Source organism: Corvus cornix, chromosome 4 (genome assembly GCF_000738735.6).
Source record: "Corvus cornix cornix isolate S_Up_H32 chromosome 4, ASM73873v5, whole genome shotgun sequence".
Taxonomy (NCBI): domain Eukaryota; kingdom Metazoa; phylum Chordata; class Aves; order Passeriformes; family Corvidae; genus Corvus; species Corvus cornix.
In genome coordinates this window covers 64,565,770-64,585,113 of record NC_046334.1, presented here as the reverse complement: position 1 = coordinate 64,585,113, position 19,344 = coordinate 64,565,770, and the positions used below count along the sequence as shown (strand labels likewise).

The 19,344-nt window shown below is 37.5% G+C and overlaps 1 protein-coding gene and 1 long non-coding RNA gene across 3 annotated transcripts in view; one reads left to right on the top strand and one right to left on the bottom strand.

Moving 5' to 3' along the window:
* The window catches only part of CFAP99 (cilia and flagella associated protein 99), a 51,562-nt gene that overhangs the window by 16,545 nt on the left and 15,673 nt on the right, over positions 1–19,344 (top strand). Inside the window, exons 5-10 of the mRNA XM_010402025.4 lie at positions 3,769–3,881; positions 6,017–6,197; positions 10,761–10,841; positions 13,926–13,991; positions 14,916–14,975; positions 18,961–19,049. Of these exons, the coding sequence (XP_010400327.3) occupies positions 3,769–3,881; positions 6,017–6,197; positions 10,761–10,841; positions 13,926–13,991; positions 14,916–14,975; positions 18,961–19,049 (590 nt within the window). The remainder of the gene's footprint in view (positions 1–3,768; positions 3,882–6,016; positions 6,198–10,760; positions 10,842–13,925; positions 13,992–14,915; positions 14,976–18,960; positions 19,050–19,344) is intronic.
* Positions 1,171–11,447, bottom strand: LOC109144975. Of its 2 annotated transcripts, none has more exons than XR_005601818.1 (3): positions 11,300–11,447; positions 9,385–9,572; positions 1,171–4,126 (listed from the first exon to the last, which is right to left on the bottom strand). It is a non-coding gene; the product is annotated as an uncharacterized LOC109144975 (long non-coding RNA). The 2 variants fall into 2 exon arrangements; XR_005601819.1 differs by having other exon boundaries at positions 11,348–11,447.

Below are 19,344 nucleotides of genomic sequence, written 5' to 3'. Positions count from 1 at the left end.
GTGTTCTTCTTCCCCCTGAATAACCCACTGCCACTTTCATTATCAAGCCTATTGTGCTTCCATCACTTTTTCTCCTTCCCTAAAAGCACTGGCTGGCTTGGAGCTATGTATGTATCAATTGCCCCAGTACAGCATGCAACTGACCAAACCACTGCTGCCAAATAAAAAGTGGGACAACAAAATTCTGCCTTCCTGTCCTTTTCTGGAGTAATGAATTTGGGGTTTGCTCCACTATTTGTTTGCTATTTTTCATTATAACTGTAGAAATATAAATATCCTCTACTTCTCTTTCAAAATGAAAGTGCTAATTATCTTAAAAGCTATGTTATAAAGAGGAGCAGAGGGATAAACTGAGCAGCAATACCTTCTCATAAGCTCTGTTTTCTCAGGAAAATGGGCTAAAAATTAAATCACTGGTGACACAGCATCTGTAACCTTTGATCATCCAGATGTTTCACAGAATAGTCCAAACACACTGAATAACAAAGATGGAATTAAAGAGAGGCAAATTTTAATAATTAATACTCAAAAGACTAAGGTTTATCCTTGTAGTGATTACTTTGAATGTTCATGTGGATGGCAGTGCCTCTTTAATGAGTAGAGTTGCTTTGCAGTATATAGGGAGAGAGTAGGTTAGGTTGTCTGGTTTTAGATGGACTTACTATGGAATGCTTATTATTAATTCCATTCAGAGACAAAAATTATATATTTCATTAACAGTTGGAAAAAACAGAGGAGTGGCTGGAAGAATTACCATAATCTGGTAGACAGACAAATCACTCTGTCTAAAATGCTCTCCCAGCCCCTTCTTTGGTAAACATCTTAGACACGAGCTACTGGATTGGATGCATCTTGAGCTCATTCAGCTAGCAACACAATTTTCCCACTTCATGCCAGTTATCTCCTGTTGATTCTATTCATCTAGCATTATATGGCTTAAGCATCAGTGCCCTGATGTTCTGGTTTAGATAATGTCTCCTTCCTTATCTGGAATAACTCTTTTCTGATAGGGAAATGCTGCATATTCCAATGGTGTGCACCTGCTATCATTGTAGCAGGTGTAACTTGGTTTGCTTAAGTATCTTACCAGATCCTCAGCACCATGGCACCTAGTTTTTCTTCTCTTGCATTAGAACAGTTTCTTTGTCTCCAAAGTGATGCTAGATTAAATCATTGCACCTGCAGCAGAGGATTTAGAAGCAGCATTTTGTCCCCCAGCAACAGAGATAAAACAGCAGGAGGCAGATCTGCAGCCCTAGCAACAAAAGTTATCAGAAATTTGGGATCAGGATGTTGACCTCTAGATTTTGCCTGATGACTATTGTGTCTGTGTTTAGTTAAGACACTGACAAAATATTCACATATATTTACCTAGGACAGATTTACTTTAATTAAAAAATAAATTTAGCACATCACAATCTGAGTGGAATTTTCTTCATCATGCAGATGAACCTCATTCAAATGAATAGTCTTCAAGTGAATGAGGTTGGCCTGTGTGAGATTTAAGACCTTTCTCATAAAGACCTGTATGATGGAATCCATTCAACTCAAAGTCACAGTGTTTCTCTACGTCTGAAGAACGTTCAAATATTTTCATTTAGGCAGAATAACAATGGTACCTCACTTACATATGTTCATCTGCTTGAACAGAAAATGACAGGCTCTCATTCTGTAATATTAAGAATAAATGCAAAAAATATTTATGGTGATATAATTACAGAACCATAGGATAAAACACAATCTTGTAACTTTAGTGTGATTATCCTTTTAAGAAAGTAGCCATGCCTTGCTAGCTCAAATCTATTTTTGTATTCTATCATTCAACATACTATTCTTCCATATTATTTTAAAATTTAAGGATTTGTGTGTTAGAGAAAATACACTGTTGAAATAAAAAGTTGAAGTAAACAGCTTTGTAATTTCCGAATTGCCTTGTAAAAAATACAAAATACATAGTGTTTTCTTTCTAGCAGTTAAGAATCTGTTGTTTCTGTTTCATGTTTTGATTGCTTCTAAAAGCAGTTCTAAGGAACTGAAATCTTTGGAGGAATATCACTACATAAGGACTGGGCACTGTATAGCTTTTATGATGAGGTGGGAATTGCAGGACAAAATCAGCCTCATGGTGGATGGTGGGTAAAACCAGTCCAGGTTGGGTCAATAATGTTTCCAGGCAGTGGCTGATCTGTATGAAGAAACAGAACATGCTGTTTCCTGAAGTTACTTCCTTAACTCAAGAGTCAAAAGCTTATATTGTGAATATAAGCATTTCAACTCTGCAAATGCCTGCATGGGTGTGAAGATAATACGAGATGAGGAAATTTCCCATTTTTCATTTGTTTTCTAGGCATCTGTACAATCCCACAGTGTAAAAGTGCATTAAGAATATTATGTTCAAATTCTCAAAAGTAAGGTATTAATTCAGCCCACCTGTAAAAATGCATTACAAAACAGTCTTTAATTATACACACTTATGTTACTACAGCCAGAGTATACATTAAAATATAAACATGGGTACAATTCATTGCTGGTGTAATTCCACCACTTCCAGAAGGGAAATAAATCTTGGTTATCATGCTCTGTGAGTCATGAAACTTTTTGAATGTTCAAGGCAGAGAAGTAAGCAGAATAATGCTGTTGCCAAAATGACTACCAGTGACTTTGCTAAGGAGACAGAGCCTGGTAACATCCAAATAGAAATCTGAGAGAAGCTCCATTTTGCTGCTTTAAAAGCAATGACTGCTGATATTGGGTTTTCCACCTGTGTCACATGTGGCCAAAGAGAAAACAGAATCCCCAGAATTGCTAGGGATTTTTCCTAGCAATTCCATTCACAAAACACAAAAGTTTCTGTTGTCAAAAAAAAAAAAATATAAAAGTATGGCTTCATGAGTCTTATTATGCCAATGTTCGCCATCTGTAATAGGGATTATCAAAACTAAGATTGTGGACTTTGGTTCAGGCACACTCCAGTCAGAAATTACGTCCAATCATCCTGCATTGCCGTTTGCAATCCCTGCAGTGCCTGGATGACCATTCCAGGGCTGCATTCCAAGAATTCTCTAGTATGATGTATATTGTGGTATATCCTTACTCTAGCATTTCTCTGGGGACTGTAAGTAAAACAGTACAAAAATACACATCACAGTGTTGACATCTTTTAATGGGAATATGCCAATTAATTATATTTCAATAAAAGAAGAAGCCACATTGTATAGCATTTACTATAGTTTTCAGCAATTCTCTCTGCCCGGTTCCCAGGGAGCTGAAAAGAATTTAATTAATTCAGGTGCAGTGCCACTTTAGGCATCACCTGACATGTTTCTGGGTTTCATGGGTTATCCAGTTATAGGTAACCAGAAGTCCACCTTGGGTATATTAGACTCTGAAACTCTATTGTAAAATTATACTAAAATCAGTGTATTCCAGTAGTAATTAATTCTGAATAAAACTTTCATTTTACAGTGTTTGAAGCAAATTAAAGATGAATCGACACATCTCTATGTTGTAGCCTCTAGTTTATTTTTTTTGCCACAAAAATTTTTTTTAGTATCTATTAGTGTTTTTACAAAATAGAGCTAAAAGACATGGGCTTATTAGTCCACCAACTAATAAGAACCTAAAAATACCGAGCATCTATGGTTGTAATTACAAGGTAAAATACAAACAAGTTCTTCACCGGTGTTTGTAGTGAAAGCAACTATCTTCTTGTAGTTATATACACCCTGTCTTCAACATTCATATTTAAAAGAAACCACTTATTATTAGTTTCTTAGATTCTTCTTCAATGTCTTGCATCTGAACACATGGATAAAAGATGAATGGAGTCACTTCTATGACTCAGTGTATGTAAAAGAGAACTGGATTGATCCGCTGCTGAGGTAAGTAGTATTTAAGTAGCCTCTGGCCACCTCAAAGTTTAAAAGCTGGGGAAAGCTTCCCCTGAAAGTTCACATTTCTGTTAAAGTGTTTCTTCTATTGAAGTCACTCAGAACCCTTCTTGTCTACACAAATCTTTAGCAAGCCCTTTTACTTACCTAGAGGCAAGGTTCTCTCTCAGAAAAGTACTTTCACAGCTGTTGTATGTTTGCTCCCTAATGCCCCTGAATAGGTAAAACATCATACTCTGAAAAAAAGTAAAACAGAAGGTTCAAATTATCTTAGAGTCATGCCTCTTCACTCACTTCAACATCTGTATGACATTAAGCATTTGAAAAAATCTTTGACTTCCCTGAGTTTGGCTTTATGCACAGACTTGTTTATACTGATGGTCATAAAATCCCTTCTGAGAAAATCAGATAAGCATATGAGCAAGTCTTCTAAAACTATTATTTATTTACACAGTTACAGCATCATATAACAGCTTAATTGCTCTGAGGTGTATCCACTCATTGGTTAGGTGGTGATATGGTAGCAACTGTACCCTTGCCAAACTGGAACATTTTCATGTGGAGAAACAGTAGCTCTGCAGCCTACTGGGTCCCTTTTTACTCTCATTTTTATCCAGAACAGATAAATTACACCAATGTGGCTACAGTCACATATCCTTCTCAATGAAGTATAGATTAACCCAGAAGATGGTAAACAATGTTAGACAAAAATCTGCTACAAACAATGTCAGCAGAAATGGAGTTTGCATCTGGTTCTGCCATATCAAAGTACCTAGAATTAATCCTTTCACACTGCATAGTTTATTTTCACTTTAGCAAATGTATAACATAGATTTGGCTTGCACTACTCTGAATTCTGCTGAGTTCTACAGGCACCACAAGGATGTATTTGAAGTCAGAATTTGACTCAAAATATTCCACTGTAGTGATTGTAGTTATAGCAAATGCTTACAATAATATAAAGATACAGATAGAGAGGTATAGAGATATACATCCATACCCACACAGTTCTTGCACATACACATTCATGCAGGCTGATGCTTAGGCCACTGCTTGTTTCATTAGCACCAAGCTTATTGGAGCTGTCCTTCACAGTCAGTTACACTCAGTGCAATGAATCCACGTTTTGCCTCGAAGTGGCAAATGTAAATTACACAAGAATGTTAAAGACCAGATTTGGTTACCGGGTTTGAAACATCCTTCAGGGGTCTGAAGATGCAGTGATGAATTTAGTCAGTTCAGTAGCTGAAATTCTTTTAAATGTGTCTTTGTATTCCTCTTTCTAATATCAGTGAGTTTAATATAAAGGGTCTTATTTATTTTAGTGGAGCTTCATTATTTGCATAAGTTACTTGCAAGCCTTACCCTGTAATGACAGTACTACCTAAGGTAACAGTCATATAAAGAACTTACTGTAAATTTGCATTGTCATCTGCTTTTTAAGTTCTGGGAAAGATCCATTGCATGTGTAATGCATAAGGATAGAACATATATAGAGGAAGAATAACTGGCTGTCACTGTAATTAGACTGTGATACCCTGTTTGTGTTTTACCTTTAATCTGCATCTTCCCGTCAATGCTTAAAAGAAGTCTGAACTTTGATGCAAGCCCAAATCCAAACACAGAAATCAAAATCTTCTTGGCTGCCCCTAAGGCTCACTGAGGGTTCATTTGAGAATTCACCAAACTCCTTTCATCTACTTTTTAATTAGAATTGCCTGTGTTTAAGACTGATCTGCATGTGCTCTGTTGGTACATGTGGCAGCACTCAGACCACTGTTCATAGTCTCTTTATGTAAGTATGTTAAGTGTGTCATTAATCTATGACAGCTGCTTTTCTGACTCCTAATCTGGTCCTGCCACAAAATGAACTGGCAAGATAGTTGCTTGTTCTGTAAAAACTGTGGCTATTTCATCACTAGTAATCTGAATGGATAGCATCTCTCAAGAGGTGAAATAACACAGTGTAGCTAAATCCTGAGTACAGAGTCATAGGTCAGTTTTATTAAAATTGAATGGCACAAAGTATTACAGAATTTGCACCAATGACAACCTCATATACCGTGTGTAAGTTTGCATGAAAGAGAAAAACAAAATAAAATTGAAGAATTTGGTTTTATTTGAAGGTGGCAGCCAAAAGTGAAGCAACTGATTGAAAAACTCACAGATAAATTACGTAATCATACCACCACTGTCAAGACTTCAAGAGTCACTCAGCCAAAGGAATTTAATTTGACTGTACCCAAACCACGTGCCATTCCTCTACTTCCACCAGCACCTCTGCCAGTACTGGCAAAAAGACAACCTGTAAGTTCATTTACTTTTTAAAAGATACTAAATATCTTGTATGCTTGTGCACAAAATCTTGGTAGGGTAGTTAAAAATATCTTTAAAGCAGTTATAGGAAATCTACAAACTTTGACAGATTGAAAAGGACTTTGGCAATTATCTATGTTACTAAAGGTCAGCTTTCTTAAAAAAACAACAGCAAACTAATTATTTTCATTTCAGTGAATGTTGTGTAAGCAATTTATAAGCTAACCAGAGAAAAGGTAAAGGTTGGTTCCTGTAGTCGTTTTTTGACTTGCAGAAGTAGAACTACAAAATGGGTATAAATTGATGACAGCATTGATACGAGTGTTCCTGATAGTCCTCAGCTTAGGATGTTTGCTATGGATAATGCACTGAAGGAGGTAAGAAAAGGACAAGCAAATAAAAAAGTTTCATAAATTTAGGTTTTTTTGTAGATGAATTCTCATTAAAATAAATGGAGAAACAGTTTCACTGGAAGTGAGATGGACTCCAGGTTTGCAGCTCCTCCTTGAAGGTGGAATTTTATTTCTGTTTGTCTTAATGCTGAATCTCTAAAATTAAGGTTTTTCAGTTGAAATTCATTGTTCATGTAAAAATGAGACTAGATTTGTCTTTGAAATGCAAAGTTATTTTACTTATTGTCTCAGATTGTGATTTAGTTACACTGGTACAAATCAGAGACCCACAACTGGTGTTATCTCACTGGGGTAAAGCAAACACCATCTGGGATCAAGCTGCTATGACTAACTTAATAAAGACTGCAAAATCATCTGTATTTAAATGCAGTGGGAAGTGAGCTTAGAAGTCATAGATTTGGGCATTATCTGCCACCTTGTATTAGCACTTCAGGTTTTAAATAATACATATGTTGAATGCTCTTAGAAACCATTTACACCTTAGGATGGCAGAGCAATTTAATGGTAGTGTGTTATACTGTTAATGGGATTTTACATTGAAACAGCTTAATACCAGGCTCTGAAAAACTGCATTTAATAACTACTTAATCAGTATAGGAATGAGTCATGTTGCTGTCATTTCAGAACTTTATGCTGTGCAGCCCCTCTTAGAATAAATTTGCTTTAATGCAGATGCAATTTAGTGAACTTTAGTGAAGTTCGTTTGTGTTGTTTGGATTATACTAAATTTGGTTTACATTCTGGCCAGGTTTGCAAATTTAAAGCTTGTGTGAATCTAAAGCCATTAGTGTAGTAGTGGCATGTCTTCTACTCATGTCTGTAACCTCTCTCAGCAAATTAAGCTTCACTTTAATTTGCCGCATTGTTACCAGTATCACCAATTTACAGCTTGAAATGAACAGAGACTGAAAAGACAGCTCAGGTGGCAAGAAACAGTCAGTAAGGTGAGAGCCAGCCATAGGTGTGGCTCCTGTATGGTGGAGGGTTGTCTGTAATTCAGAGGAACGCACAGAAATAAAGCTCTTCCAGATTACATCCCGTAATCTTCTGCAGAAACATTCTCATCCATTTTCTCGCTAAGGTGTTCATTTTATGAGATACCCATTTTTTACTCATGGTTTTCATGCACCTGTCAAAGGACTTGTCATGTGGTTGATCAGCAGGGACTATTGTAGTCACTACCCACAGTTACTGCTCGACATTGGAACAGGTGTACAGAACTATATGGAGGCATCTGGATTTTGAGCAATAAGTTATTGCATCCCTGTGGTGCAGTTAGCTCATTCTGATTAACAGGATTGTAATTTTAGGCATTTCTTTCTATTACTATTTTATTCTAGGCATTTCTTTCCAAGTAAGATGAGATGTGTCACATACATTGGGTTCAGGAGCTGGCATGGCACTGCTGTCCCGTGTGCTGAACACACGTGCCCTTCACAGGGGAGGGCTGGACTTGGGTTATTGCAGAAAGCAGGGTAGTTGTCTTGGTGACCTGTGATGAGATGGGATTCCCCACTGGCCTTGGCTGTGGAGTAACATCAGCCTAGAAGCTTAGAATAATAATTCATCATCATAAACATTCATCAAAAATGGGGGTCACTAAGCAAAAAGGAAAAACATTTTAATTTTGAGATTTAATAATGAAACAATTCATTCCAAATATTTGGTCTAAAGGTTATAAACTTGTGTCTCCACTGGCCTTGGCACACATGCACATGGATGCAGACACAAGAGTGCCCATGCACAAATTCATAAATACAATTTTACAAGGAAAAATGAATGCTTTACCTTGAAGTTTGCAAAGGAAACAAATGGAGACAGGTGCATAAACCTGATAACATACAAAATTATTTCGACACATTCAACTTTCTTGGATACTGTGGCCTAGAGTAACAAAATCCATTCTTTTAATATCAGCGCTATACTAAAATAATAAGATTATACAATTACTTTATTGTTAGATTTCCTGTAAACCAGTCGTATATTGAAAAAAAAAAAGGCTGCCCTGGAATGTTATTGTAACACCATTCAGCCAAATTTAATGTATTTGTTAGATGTTTTCTCTATTATTTCAGCTGTGCTTCAGTGTTTAAAATAATTAAATGGGTGAAATCATTTGGCCAATACAGATGATTTTGTTTGCAAATATACAGACCAAACAATGTATTTGTGATCTTATCTATAAAAATAGAAACCCATAATATGATAGCATTGCATTAGCTTGCCCTTGTCCATCTTATGCCAGTAATTTTAAAAAATAGAAGAGTGATGAGTACCAAAGTTCAAAGTGATTATTCATTTTGTTCTTCCTTAAACTTCTTGTGGTACCTACTTCCTAAATAAACCTGTGGTTAAGGGATGTCACACAGACTATGTGAGGCTGACCATGGCCTGGGCAGGGAAAGTGAAGTTGCTGTCTCTTATTCCCAACCCCCTTTTTTCACATTAAGTAGGTACAGTTTGGCCTTTTTTGATCCTCTCTGTTGCTGTAATTTACAATTTACTTATAGTGACCTTTTATCCTCTTCCAACAAATGGGTATTTGCTATATTGTCTGTCTTTCTGCTCGGTACTCATCCCCATGGGCTAAATCACAAGGCAAAGAATGTTTTTGAAACAGCTGATTGAAAAGGCTCCTCCTTAAATTACTTGAAATAAGCATAGCAGTTTCTGAGGAAAGATTCTCAGCTTACTCTGGCAGATGAGTGCAGTTTTGCAGGTAAAGCACATGAGTAGGAAGAAGAGTGAAATAAACTGATACTCACTGCCTGTGGAACCCTCTGCAAATCTTCTGGGCTTTAATTTCTCCATCCATAAATGCGTAATAAAAATTCTTAGATACTGCTGGGAAATACTTTCACTTCTACTTCACTTTAAAAGCTCACAAAAATACTCAAGCAGTGTTGCAAGTGCATTTAATTGCTAGGTTCTTCTGTTTGTGCATTTGTTTTACCTGTAGATAAAGATTTCACATAGCAAAGGCAGTGTAAAGTCCATCAGATTCAAGATTTTATGAAAGTATAGTTCATTATATAGTTCAATAAAGTTAGATGGGATTCCCATGTTCCCTGAACTGACCTCCAGTACAATACAGAATATATGCTTTCCCCATTAATTCTGTAACTTCTAATGGATCTAGCACATTTTTAGCAACATAAATATTTAGGCAGATGTCCAGTAAACTGTGAGACTATCTCACCCACATAGGAGGGAGACGTCCAGTCTTTTTTTGGAGCTTACTCTGGGCTAAATTGATTGCTCAAGCGAATACAGAAATCTCCCCAAAGTCCCTAGTGTCCTGCTGATCCCATTGAGAGCCAGTTACGTCCTGGTCATTTTAGCTGATGTGTGATTGCTTTCCCAAATCTTTGACTAATGCTAGGAGGACCCTCTGAGTCTTCTATCTCCAAACATTTAATCCACACCTGCAATGGTTTTCCCTTACAAGGACATTAGGACAGCCATGGTAAACCAGAGCAAAGGCCCATTTTGCCCAGTATATTTTTTCCATCAGTGCTTAAACACTGATGTCTGGGAATACCAGAGAGATGGGACATCTGCTGCTTTTCTCCAACTGCCTTCTCAGGGCCCCACCATTTCAGCTCAAAGACCTCCTAGCTACAATAAAGTTCTCGGGTGTTTATTAAACTTCAAAGGATTTCTCTTCCCTGAACTTCTTTGGAGTCTGTAACTTGTTGCTACTACCACACACAGTGCCAGAGAGCTCCACAGCTTAACTTTATTCAGCTGCCCTATCTGGCTGTTGTTGCTGTGAAACTTAAATTTATGAAATACCAAACAGAACTGTTCCCATTCTGGCAACATTTTTCTCCCTTTGATAGGGCCTATAGGATTTATTACTGCTTTAGCCTTTCTTGTACTAGTTCCAAATTTGTCTTTCTCTCTGGTCTTTTGACCAGGGGTTATATTATATTGAACAGGACTGAAAAGCTGGGTAGTCCTAACTAATTGGAATCTGTCCCTGCCTTCTAGAGTGGCACTAATAGAAAAGAATCAATATTTTAAAAAATTACTGCTGCTGTTCTATGGTAAAAATGAATGAGCTTTTTCTCCCTGCAAGAATGTGTCACATGGAATGTTTTATATCTCATATTCTAGAGATTTTTCTCTCTTAATATAGGTTCCTCCAAGCATCTATAAGCCTCCAAAGGAAAAAAAGCAATTAGAGGAAATCAAAACAAAAAATATCCAGAAAGCAAAAGTAAGTGTATTTTGTTCTTGTTCTATTACTTCCTTTCTTCTAAACTGGTTCTTCTGTATTGTTTCATCTTCACAAATCTTAGAACTTTATCTGAAACATATCTGCTTTTGTACCTAAACAGCTCATGGCTTTTCCTCTAGAGTTATGAAGTTTGTATTCTCTACTCTGTTTTAGCACCCTTTTCCTATCTTCTTTATTTTATTATTAATTGTCTGAGACAAGGTCCACCTTTTACTCACTATATAAGTACCATAAGAGAAGTTTTGCAAGCAGCCATGTAAAGTAGCAGAAACATGATTACTTTCTTTTCTTCACAATAGTTCTTCTAGTCCCACAGGAGATGTGAATACTTAAGGTATTCATTTATTAAGGCTTCAAATTACAAAATAAGTTCAATACTTCGGTTTTTTCTGTAGTAAATGAAAAATAACCACATGTTATTCACTGTTTTAAAATACCAGCAGATTCTGACTTCTTTTATGTGCAGACTTCATACTCTTACATACTCTTCATACGTTCCTTTCAGCAGACTGAGAGAGTGGGAAGTCATCCTGGTTTGTAAAGAAACAGAGTACATGGTCCATGTGTTAAGACAGCAGGAGAAGGGAGGGCCTGGAAAATACAAACAGATCTAGCTATTTGATCCAAACTTTGACATGAATCTTGTTCAATGAGGTAGCTCATAGTTAAAGCAGATTGTTGTCGTCTTCTCCTTGGAAAGGAATTAATTAAATGTCCATTTCCACTTTCCTTCCCCTTCCCCACACTGCAGTCACCATATCCAATCAAATAACAGTACAAACTTGATAAAAGGTATGCCATGTGACACCTTTTTATCAGCACTGTCCCACCCTCATTCTGAAAATGCCTGACTCTAGTTTTCACTAGCCAGGACAAGTTCATTCATTACTGTTCTGGGCTCTCCTCATGTCCATGTGAGAGGGGCATTGGAATATATTCCTAAACTATAGTGAAAGCTTTAATGTGTGACAGATTCTAGGAGGATAAACTTTGCATTCCTTTTGGTGGCCCATCACATTACCTATGCTTGATATTTCATTAGAAAACAATACACCATTATTTTTTATCCTTTTATCGTTTCCATATTGTGGAAAAAGCACGTCTATTTGTCTGTGTGCTTATTTGCATGTTAAAAACTTCCTAGAAAAACTGGGAAAGAAAAGCCAAATATCACAATGCCTACACCATCAAAAATTTATGACAACTGTAAAATCACTTAACAACCAGCTACATTCTTCAGTAAAGAAATTGCATTAATACAAGAAACAAAGGAAAACACCCACAGAAATTATAACTGCAATAACAGCAGTTTTTGTCATTTCTGGAATGTTATTAAAGGAATCCAAACCATTCACAAAGGTCAATTCCCTGGACTGTTTGCTAAGCAAGCTGAAATGATGGGTCCTAGCAGAAATATGCATGAAAAATGCCGTTTGTTTCAGAGCATTTTTGTGGAAGCTGTAGCTGTAATTTTAAGAACCACGTCCGAGCATCTGTGTGGAGTGAGAACACTGGAAGCCACTCTCTAGACAGTTATAGAAACACTGATGTTATCAGCTGCTGCCCAGAAAGCCATTAGAAAATCTAATCTGCACAACTTTGATTAGAGGTTTGGTTTACAACCAAAATAAATATGCAAAAACTAGAAATGCGTTTGCCTGTACTTCCCCCTTCATAATGACAGGGAAATTACTGCCAAGGGTGTGCCTATTCAATCAGCCTCTGGTGCAGTGATGCCCTGAGCATAATCCTCCAACGTAACTCAAAACCAAAGCCATTGTTTGTCAGTTATCTGGAAACAGTTACTGCCTATGGTACCTATGTGCCATAGATAATTATGCTGCTTTTACGCTGAAATCTGGACAAGCAACGTGTTTCTTATGGGCAGACCTATCAAAGGCCTGATGTCCTGTGCAAAGCAAACATCCAGGCAGAACTGTGTAGAAAATCAATACTTGCTTACTTCAAGTCTTTAATCAGGGATGAAAATTTATGTAAATACTAAGTCAAGCTTTTGTAATCCATCTTGGGACCAAGCGTTGTTTCATATCTTCATTAATGACACAGATGAAGGAATCAAGTGCACCCTCAACACATTTGCAGGTAACACCCAGCTGAGTGGTGCAGTTCACGCACCTGAAGGATGGGATGCCATCCAGAGGGACCTGGACAAGCTCAAGAAGTGGCCCACGGGAATCTCATGAGCTGTAACAAGACCACGTGCAAGGGCCTGCACCTGGGTCAGGACGGCTCCTGGTGTCAACACAGGCTGGGGATGAACAGATCAAGAGCAGCCCTGAGGACTTGGGGGTGCTGGTGGGTGAGGGGCGGCACACAACCCAGCCATGGGCACTCACAGCCCAGAAACTACCCTGTCCTGGGATCATCCAAAGCACTGTGGGCAGCAGCTGAGGGAGGGGATTCTGCCCCTCTGCCCCGCTCAGGTGAGACCCCTCCTGCAGAGCGACATCCAGTGCTGGGGTCTCCAGCACAGAAAGGACATGGACCTGTTGGAGCAAGTCCAGAGGAGGCCACCAAGATGATCAGCACCTCTCCTATGAGGAAATGGCTGAGAGAATTGGGATTGTTCTGCCTGGACAAGAGAAGGCTTTGGGGTGACCTAACTGAGGCCTTCCAGTACCTGGAGGGAGCCTACAAGAAGGATGGAGAAGGACTTTTTACAAGAGCAGGTAGTAACAGGACAAGGAGGGATGGCTTCAAACTGAAGGAGGGTAGGTTTTGATTAGATATTAGGAAGAAATTCTTAACTGTGAGGATGGTGAGGCACTTGCACAGGATGCTTAGAAAAGCTGTGGATGCCCCATCCCTGGAAGTTTTCAAGGCCAGATTGGATGAAGCTCTGAACAACCTGGTCTAGTGGAAGGTGTCCCTGTCCGTGGCTGGGGGTTTGGAACAAGATGATCTTTAAGGTCCTTTCCAACCCAAGCCATTCTATGAGTCTGTGAATATAGTGGTTGGGGCTACAAGGCTTTTTGAGACATAAAATTATTCTTAGAGAATTTTAATGTACCACACTCTTTAAGTTAATTGTTTTAATTTTAGGATCTGCTCCTGAAAGCAAATACTAACCAGTTCAGATGTGCAACCATCAAACCTGAAAAGAGAGAGGTATGATACAAAATACATGCCTAAAATCGCCCAGTATGAAGATGAAAAATATCTGGAGTATTTAAATATATCTTAGAGTATTTGAAAAATTATGTTTATTTGGGCTTAGACATTATGTGCTATGATTTATAGCTATAGCGTCACTTCACATCCCTATACCAACATTTGCCTCTTTGATGCACAACCCCCTTTTCTTATACTTCTGGTGCTGCTTTATTATTTTCCTGGTTTTGAGACAAGCAACCTTTCTGTGAAACTGCTCCAACAAATCTCCAAACTGGCAATATTTCTCTAAATCCACATACTATTTTTCCATTAACTTTGATGCCACAGAGCTGCCAAGCTGAGGGAATAATGGTCCCACTCATACAGAATTCTTGCTTTGGTTGATTCCCAGTTCACAGTTATGTCACCAAACTATGTACGTAATATATTCATTTCAGCATCAGTGCTGCATATTCTATTCACTGAGTTCACCCCCATGATACCAGAGAGTTTCACATCAGTATCTATAGCTAACATCATTAAATTAATAAGCATCAGTAGAATTCTACTACTAATTAATAATTTCATGAAGTGTGCTTTGACATCCTATTTTGTCTTCTCAGTATCTATTTCAGTTAAAAGCTATATGTTTATCTATATGTGTAAGTAATATTTCATAGTCAAACAAAAAATTACTGTTACTTCATAGCATTATTTTAGTCTATATTTGAACCTACCTTTGTGCAGTCATATGCCCACTAAGTTGCGTGTACATAGCAAATTTTTGTGGATATTACAATTCCAAAATACATCCCCTGTGTATTTTTTACTCTATATGAATATTCAAGTGTTAGCTTTGATAAATATCTAATATCTTTTGCTGTATAATTGAAAATTTGTTTCTGAAATGAAACAATGTATTTTTGGTTTGAACTGCAGAATATACATGACCATATGGAGAGTAAACCACCATTCAAGGCTCAAAAGATCCAAAGCAAGGTGAGTAACCTTTAAGGTACTGTTGTCAAATGTACTTGAAAATTTGACATACATGCAGATCCTGTGGTAATGGAAACTTGACTCGAATCCATGTTTTTACACTAAGTTCCATGGCCAGGAGCATGGGATGGATTGGGTCTATGGCTCATAGGTTTTGTCCTATGCACCATTAACAATCCACAAAGAAATGGTCAGGGAGCAACAAGAGTGGGGCTACTCCATGAGGGAAGGGAAGTAAGGAGCCAAAGGTAATGCAAGCAGGTCAGCAGGCAGTGCCCTCACCAACCAGGATACAATACCTGAATGTGAGGAGGTTGGTGGCAGTGATGGGTTCTGCTGAGAGCAAGTCACCCTTGCACAAAACAAGGTAACAAGTCAGGTGTGGGGTCCACCCAACAGTCCAGTCAGGAGACAAACCTACAACAGCAACCCAGGTCTATGACAGCAGGACACAGAACAGGAGAGACAACCAGGAGTGGAAAAATTCCCAGCACAATGGGAAAGAACTGAAACCCATTTCTGAGTGTAAGTGGGACTCCCAGACCAATGAGCATATGGTGTGAGTGGAGGTCCTGGGTGAGGCTGGTCAGGGTGACTAAAATCTTTTGGTTCCCTGAGGTAAATTGTGTGCAGTTGCACAATGTAACCATATTGCCTTAACAGTGTTTTCAGTTACAAAGGCAGAAGATTTTATATAAAACAGTATGAAATGAGAATTGTCCCCAGCAAAAAAAGCATTGTAAAACCTTGGTTTAAGACCTCAGCGTAAGGACAGAAGAATCTTGCATCAGTACATTGCTGTACAAAATGAGATCTTAAAGAATGCTGAGCAAACATTCCAGCTAATGACTGTCTGATACACAATATACAATCAGGCTGGATGTTTGCCTTGTTTCCTTCAGACACATACTGAGGTCATGAAATCCACTAGTCTGATTGCTTCTCTTCTAGAATTTTCAAGGGTCAGAGAATTGTAAACATGGAAAAAGAGCTGTTCAGCCTTAGCAGTGTAATACATGGAAACTCACATTTCTGTTTCTGCAGTAACTGCACTACGGATAATCATCAGTCTTATATAATCTGGCACCTTTCATTTGTTTCAAGTTCTTATGCAGAATAATTTCAGGTGGAATCTGTGCTTGTATTGTGATCTCAAATATCTTGTGAGCAGGTCTGCCTACTCTTTAAAACTATGTACTTAGGTACAGCTCATAAACACTGTGAAAAAATTGATTCTCTGTTTGGGGGACTAGGCATCTGGCAAGCATTTCTAAAGCCTGTCTGGCATTTATAACACACTGAAGTTATCTTTAGTAACAGTATCAGCTACTCAGTCTACTTGCTTACAGTCCAGCAGCATTTAAATTACTGTAAAGTAATAAGATCCCGGTTCATTTTGCACAAAAAGAAGGAGGAAAAAAACCAAACCAGAAAACATTTACATAGTTAAAACAAACACACATGACCTGTAATTACGTGGGCTCAGTTCAAAACTCTGTATATGCCACTGCTCTTCCTGATAATATAAAATAATTAAACTTTTGTGCAGACTAACAAGAGTCAAACCATCTGCCTAAATTGCATCAAGGAAAATATGGATCTGGCATCCTCTGGCATTGATTAGGGCCACTTCTAAAACTTGCTGGTATCTCCTCTAGATGCATAAACAGTTTTATCTTGTCTAAACACATTTGCCTTAAAGGTTGGTTAGGTGATATTCAAGATGCTGCTGTAACTTTCTAGCAGAGATAGGCATATTGTTATTGACTTTTAAGATACTTTCTATTCCTGTTGCCTTCCTGCCTGTGCAACTCTCTGAGTAGACAAATCCTAAGAGGAAGGTTTATCCAAGATGTATATACAAAATTTTAGTCTATCTTCAAATTAATGAAATTATATAATGTTTTAACCAACCAGTATTTTGCTTTCCCCTTTTTAAAACACACACAGTATATGTCTTTTTTTTTTCATTTTAGAGACATATATTATGTGCAGCAGCAATTATTTCTCTTGCTGTTCCAAAGTATCTATTCATCCTTTTCACTGGGAGAATGAGACAGTACAAATGCATCATCACTCTGTCTCAGTCTGCCTCTTACTCACATCATATTTGCTCTTTACATTTTTATTGGTTTTGGTGAGCTATTGTATGTTCATTAGGTGGCAATAGTGAATATGATATTTTTCCACAACAATTAGAGTGTTCAGCAATTTTCCCAGTTATTTCCATTTTCTCATCTTGAAAAAAGGGAGGATATCCCATGACAGGAAGAGAATGAGTAAAATTCAGAGCTTCCTTGATACTATATGACATAGAAGAATCTATTTAGTTATTTTCCTTATACCTGCCTGCATATGTCTTGGGAGTCCTAGTTATTTTGACAATATTGCCATATTTCTGTTTCAATAAACAACCATATTTCTGGTCAATAAACTGTGAAACTGAACTTAAAGGCATTTCCATAATCATTCTTAGTTCAGCTCTCTACCCAAATTATACTTGGTAAATACAGAACATGACATCTGTATACACTGAAAATTGTCAAAAGTATGAAAACATCTACATGTGTCAGAGAAAATGTCTACTCTAAGGAAACATTTTATACACAGTACAGGCGTAAAATGCAAACTGTTCATATAATGCAGAAGGCTTTGAGATGTATTGAGAAGCAGATCAAAAGGTAGAACATCACTGGACATTAAGAAGTCATAGTAAGTCGAACAAAAGAAAAAAAATATATTGGTTTGGATTCTTTTCCTAAATTCTTCAAGTTATCATCATTTTATCAAGAAACTGACAAATAATTAATTTTTGTGCATTAAAATATGCTATCTTTGTAAAAACAGTAATTTTACTTAATGAATTCTAGGTGATGGAATGTGTTGCTCTCTCTTCAACCTACCTAATTAATATAAATTATAAAGCATGCTTTTTTCCAGTTAGCTTACGTATTTCAGGAGTCTGAAGTTCATATTTGTGCATACAACATTTGCAGTATGTAGCTTGAGTGATTCTGTGCATCTGTTTCTCAGCTACTCATTAAGTTCTTAATTTGGAATTTAAATATAGGTTTTAATTCTGAACACAGAACTTGTCTGGATTTAAGTAAAATGTGTTATGAATAAGCTTTGTTTTCTGCAGGAATGATCCCAGTTCTTATTCCAGCAGCACTACTTTGCCTTGATTCAGATCAGGTCTCTTACATGTGTCTGCAAAGGTGACCCATTTTTTCTGAATACCCTACCTGTGCAGGGAACAATTTTAACTGGCAGAGAAATTGATCCCTTCCTCCCTCAGTATTTAGAAGTTGTCTGGGAGTCAGTCTTAACACAGTATTTCAAAGAGTGAACAAAGCAGCCACAGGATCTAGTCCAAGTTACACCATGAGTTTGATTTCTCCTAAAAAGTCTGCATCTATTACTCCTGGAAGCACAAACAATGAAGCCTGAAAGTTGCTGAGAACTGTTCTTCACTTCTACTGTCTAGAAAATGGATATGGCAATGGGTGATTCCAGTTGTCCTGTAAATACTTTTACATTGTAATAGCGATTATTTATAAAATGCTTCTAAGATCTTCTATGAAGGGTGCCGCTTATGTTTTACATCACTGTTTTGGCTAACCGACCGTCTTTCAGAGAGGCAGTTTATTGTCTTTGTCCAAAACAGATGGAATGCCTTTGCACAATGTATATGAGCACTGGAACATATGAAAGGAAGTGAAGACATTCTATGGGATTTTACATGGTCCAAGAGTGATTACAAATTTATAATCCACTTGGGGGACTTTGCTGATTTCTTAAGCAGCCTGAATGGTTTATGAACAGCAGGCAATTTCATTGTGAATGTCAGATTAATGCTAGATGAATGCTTTAAGCAAAATTTATGCTGTCTTGGGTCAATTTATTTAACCCACTGAGATGTTTTTATACTCTGTTTTATGGTTTACATTACTAACTACAGAATATACATTCCCTTTCCTGACAGATTGACAATATACCCATTAAATTAAACACAGCGGCTATTTTGAGGGAGGGTGCCCTCTACCAGAGGAAATTGGAAGAGGAGCTCAAAAGGTATGACTACACTCCACCCAGGACTGCTTTTCACATCCCTGGATACAGGATAATTATCCACATTAAAAATAATTAAGTAAATTCCAGGTAAACTAAACTAATGGATCTTTTGTAAGGCATTCTATTCTATAAAAACAGTTGGCAAATGAAGAGAGAAGTGGATTGAAGAGAAAGCCTACAGTAAAGTCATTCTTTTTATGTAAATGTTGTAGAATGTTACAGTGTTCTGATTTAGCACTCTGGCTAGTGTGCACTTGCAAAGTACAAGATCACTTTATATTTTTTCCAATTCTCC